This window comes from Ursus maritimus, unplaced genomic scaffold (assembly GCF_017311325.1).
Source record: "Ursus maritimus isolate PB19 unplaced genomic scaffold, ASM1731132v1 scaffold_23, whole genome shotgun sequence".
NCBI lineage: Eukaryota > Metazoa > Chordata > Mammalia > Carnivora > Ursidae > Ursus > Ursus maritimus.
The window spans coordinates 47,367,691-47,372,590 of record NW_024424786.1 but is presented as its reverse complement, the minus strand read 5'-3'; the positions used below and the strand labels follow the sequence as shown (position 1 = coordinate 47,372,590).

The window sequence follows — 4,900 nt, the reverse complement described above, 5'->3', positions numbered from 1 at the left end:
CACTGTGGCCCAGGGCCCTGCAACGCCCCCTGAGGTGAGAAGGGCCCACGTTCGGTCCACGGTCGAGCCCTGACACACTCACGTTTGTTGTCCATCTGTTGTTGCTTTGCTTCTGCAGAATCCCAGCCACGCCAGAGGAGCTAAGTCAGGAGCCAGCAGGTCAAGGGAGCTGGGACCTCATACGGAGCTCACGACAGTAGCACCCCCACCCCCAACCTCTCCTGGCAGCTGACGCCCAGCTCTGCTAAGTGTTTGTCCCCAGGACCCTGACTCCAAGGAGACCCAGTCCACTCCTCTGCTTTGTGGGCTGTTACCCTCACCATGGCCTGGAGTAAGGGTCTTGTCCACACTCTGGGCCCTGCCCCGGGTGAAGCTGCTTCAACACACAGGGCAGGTGCACTGCCCCTACCTTTCAGTGCTCTGTGGGGACAGTGAGATGTGTTCATGTTCACAAGAGTCCTTTCAAAGCACAAAGCATCCCCTGCCCCTGTGTGCTGGCAGCAGCCCCTCCAGGCTCTCTGCTCCCAACCCTGCCCTGTGTCCAGGGGCTGCCCAGTGTGGAGGGGACTCAAGTTAGAGGGGTGGGGCTCTGTCAGGAATTTGGGGAGTAGGAGAGAGGGAGGGTGCTGCCCTGGGGTAGATGTGAGTGTGGCTCAACAGAGCCACACCTCTGAAAGCCTGAGCCCTCCTCAGGCAGACATGTGGTCTACTTGCCTTAAACAGGGAAAAAAAAAAAAAATCAGGGAGAAATGGTCATCTCTGTGAGTCCCCTCCTCCTGGTGGAGGGGGCAGCCAGAATAGAGGCTCCCAGGACTCTGGGTTCTCTCCCCAAAGGGCAGCTCTCGAGGCTCCTGGTGGAAGCAGGACTGAACACAAGGATGGCTTATGGCCAGAAAGGCAGTGACAATTCCAGAACACCTGTTCTTGCAGACGGTTCCCGGAAATGCTTAGAGAGATACGGTGTTCCTTTTCTGCGGCTGCCGTAAAAGCTGCTGCAGACCTGTCATGAAAGAGCACACATGGACCCCTTCCCGTTCTGGAGGTCGGAGGTCCAAAATCAGCTTCACCGGGCTGAGTTCCATGGGTTGGCTGGGCCACACTCCCTCCAGAGGCTCTAGAGGACATGTCCTCACCTTGCCTTTTCAAGTTGCCTTTCCAGCTTCTAGTGCTGTGTTCCTTGTGCTCCTTGGCTCGTGGCCCTTCTTCCCACTTCAGGGCCAGCAGCCTAGCATCTTTACAGCCCGTCCGGATAATCCAGGACCATCTTCGCATCTCTAGAACCTGATTCCATCACATCTGCAAAGCCCCTTTTGGTGTACGAGGGGGCCTTCAAAGGTTCCAGAGATTAGGACCTGATATCTTTGGGGTCTATTATTGAGCTGACCACAGATACACTCACACAAACACAGCGTTAACATGGCCACGGAGACAGACAGACACACACACACACGGGCAGACACTGTCAGTAGAACCCACATTCATTTCGTCACACATGGTCCCACATCAGTCACACACACTCCTCACCTCCAAACCTCTTCCCATCAGCCTACTCAAGCCAGGTCTGGGAAGTCGCAGAGCTCTTCCCTGGCCGATGTGACAGCCTTGTTGCCCTGAGAATATCTTACAAGTCCCAGTGTCCCCTCTGCCTCAGAATCTAACGTCTGTCGAGGCCTTGAAGCTGAAGGTCTAACTCTGAGCCAGCCACTTCCTCCACACAGCCCCCCCTGCTCTGCAGTCACCTGCTCACAGCTCTGCCTCGCTGCCACACCCTGTGAGTTTTCAGAATACGGTAACGGGGAAAAGATTAGAAGAAAATCAAAGGTCGCCCAGCGAAACTCTTAAAGGGTGGTTGTGTGCGTGTGCCCCAGGGCCTGAGTTTGGGAGCTTGCGACGGTTGGACGGACATCTTCGTGCTGGCTGCCTGAGAGCACTTGGGCCTAGGGCATGGACGGGGCTGGACAACTCCCCTAGAACTTGGCTCCAGTCAACCTCGGGAGAGGTCGCCTTTCTGATCCCTGCATCTGCCCCTGAGCGCTAGTCCTAGGGGCCAGACTCCATGGACCAGCCAGAGGCCTTCTGCTCCAGGTGAGTGCTGGCTTTCAGGGTGGTCACTGGAGAGTGCTCTAAGGCCTCACCTCTCGCTGCTGACTCCCTAGGGCTTATCTACAACCCCCTTATCTACAACCTTCCCCCAACATCCCCCAGGCTCAGGATTCTGGGGACTCCCTCGGCACAGAGGGCATCCCGTGGGTCTGTTCCCAGGAAGGGCTCAGACTCAGCCCCTGGTGCCAGGCCCCCAGCCTGAGCCCCGCTAACAGGTGCAGTGAGACGAGTGTCATGGAACACAGTCGCTGAGGCCAGCTTGGCTCGAGGCTTCCAGGGAAGGAAAGGGAAGGGGGGAGAGGGAGAAAAGGGGAAAACGCAGGCCCTGGTAGTTACCTCATCTGAGGGTTTGGACCTGGCCTAGCCACGTGTGTGGGAGGAACAGAGCAGGAAGGCGCCCCCTAGCGCTTGGGCCAGCGGTGGCCAGTGCCCCCTTCACCACCCCACTTCCCCCCCTGGCGGCAAAGCCTTGGAGCAAAGCCCACCCACCCCCTCCACGACTTCCCTCCCCGCTGAGCGCTACCAAGCGGTGCCCTGCAGTCACCTGGAGAAACGGGGCTGCCTCTGAGCGCCCCGACGCCGGGGTCGGGTAAGGTGGGAGGCGGGGCAGGGCTGGGGTCGCCGACGCCACACACGCGTTGACCCCTACCCCCGCCCGCCCCCAGCACCGAGTCCCGCGCGGCTGCCGCGCGAGAGCTCCTCCTGGCCGCGCTCGAGGACCTGAGCCAGGAGCAGCTGAAGCGCTTCCGCCACAAGCTGCGGGATGCGCCCCTGGACGGCCGCAGCATCCCGTGGGGGCGGCTGGAGCGCGCGGACGCCGTGGACCTGGCGGAGCAGCTGACCCAGTTCTACGGGCCGGAGCCTGCGCTGGACGTGACCCGAAAGACCCTGAAGAGGGCGGACGTGCGCGACGTGGCGGCGCGACTCAAGGAGCAGCGTCTACAGCGTGAGCGCGGGGTCGCAGGTGGCGAGGGTCCCTGCCTCTCTGTTCGCTTCCGCCCGGGCAGGGTCTGAGCCTCGGGCCACCATCCTTCCCGCTTCCCCGTCCACAAATTCACTAGCCCCAGGGCTCGGATCCCGGACGCTCTTGAGTGTGGCCCCAAGTCCCTATTGCGGCCCCCGCCCCGCCCCTGCACGTTCTGCAGGGCCTCACCACTGGTCTCCCTTCCAGGGCTCGGCCCCAGCTCTTCGGCACTGCTCTCCGTGTCCGGTAGGTCTCTCTCAGTCCCAAGCACAGGCCCCAAGCTGTCGGGGCGGCGGGGGCGGGGTGGGGAGCGACCCTCAGGTTTGCAGCGCGAGAGGTTCCCGACAGCTGTTCCCGGGGAGGAGAGTGTGTGGGAAGGCTGGCTGGGGCGAGGAGCTGGGGTGTAGCTGGGGAAACACACCTGAGCCTAGTGTGTTGGGGAATGGCCCTTGTCCTCCCCCCGCCCCACGCACACCCCGTTCCCTCTACTCCCTCCGGCCCCTCTCCTGGCCCCCACCAGAGTACAAGAAGAAGTACAGAGAGCACGTCCTGCAGCAGCATGCCAAGGTGAAGGAGCGGAACGCCCGCTCGGTCAAGATCAACAAGCGCTTCACCAAATTGCTCATCGCGCGCGAGGGCGCTACGCTGGTGGACGAGGCTCCGGGGCTCGCGGAGGAGCAGGAGCCAGAGCGCGCTCGGCGCTCGGACACCCACACCTTCAACCGCCTGTTCGGCCGCGACGGAGAAGGTCAGCGGCCTCTGACCGTGGTGCTGCAGGGCCCGGCGGGCATCGGCAAAACCATGGCGGCTAAGAAAATCCTGTACGACTGGGCGGCAGGCAAGCTGTACCACGACCAGGTGGACTTCGCCTTCTTTTTGCCCTGCCGCGAGCTGCTGGAGCGACCGGGCACGTGCAGCCTGGCCGACCTGATCCTAGACCAGTGTCCCCACCGCAGCGCGCCGGTGCGGCAGATGCTCGCGCGCTCGGAGCGGCTGCTCTTCATCCTGGACGGCGCGGATGAGCTGCCGCCGCCGGGGCCCGGCGAGGCCGCGCCCTGCACAGACCCCTTCGAGGCGGCAGACGGCGCGCGGGTGCTGGGCAGCCTGATGAGCAAGACGCTGCTGCCCCATGCCCGCCTGCTGGTGACCGCGCGCGCCACCGCCCCCGGGAGGCTGCAGAGCCGCCTGTGCTCACCGCAGTGCGCGGAGGTGCGCGGCTTCTCGGACAAGGACAAGAAGAAGTACTTCCACAAGTTTTTTCGGGACGAACGGATGGCGGAGCGTGCCTACCGCTTCGTGAAGGAGAACGAGACGCTGTTTGCGCTGTGCTTCGTGCCCTTCGTGTGCTGGATCGTGTGTACTGTTCTGCGCCAGCAGCTCGAGCTCGGCCAGGACCTGTCGCGCACCTCCAAGACGACCACGTCTGTGTACCTGTTCTTCATCGCCAGCGTCCTGAGCTCGGCGCCTGCCGCCGATGGTCCCCAGATGCAGGGCGAGCTGCGCAAGCTGTGCCGCCTGGCCCGTGAAGGCACCCTCCGGCACAGGGCACAGTTCGGGGAGAAGGATCTGGAACGACTGGCACTTCGCGGCTCTAAAGTCCAGACGCTGTTTCTCAGCAAGAAAGAGCTGCCGGGCGTGCTGGAGACGGAGGTCACCTACCAGTTCATGGACCAGAGCTTCCAGGAATTCTTCACCGCGCTGTCCTACCTTCTGGAGGATGAGCGGGATCTCGGGGCACCGGCTGACAGTGTAGGAGCGCTTCTGCGGGGGGACACCGAGCTGCGCTGCCACCTCACGCTCACCACGCGCTTCCTCTTCGGGCTGCTGAACACA

General features: G+C 62.5%; 1 protein-coding gene across 1 annotated transcript in view; it reads left to right on the top strand.

Moving 5' to 3' along the window:
- Positions 1–1,816: 1,816 nt before the first annotated feature.
- The window catches only part of NLRP6 (NLR family pyrin domain containing 6), an 8,877-nt gene continuing 5,793 nt past the window's right edge, over positions 1,817–4,900 (top strand). The window contains exons 1-4 of the mRNA XM_040638804.1: positions 1,817–2,085; positions 2,769–3,049; positions 3,275–3,313; positions 3,588–4,898. Coding sequence (XP_040494738.1) covers positions 2,057–2,085; positions 2,769–3,049; positions 3,275–3,313; positions 3,588–4,898 — 1,660 coding nt within the window. The 5' untranslated portion in view covers positions 1,817–2,056. The remainder of the gene's footprint in view (positions 2,086–2,768; positions 3,050–3,274; positions 3,314–3,587; positions 4,899–4,900) is intronic.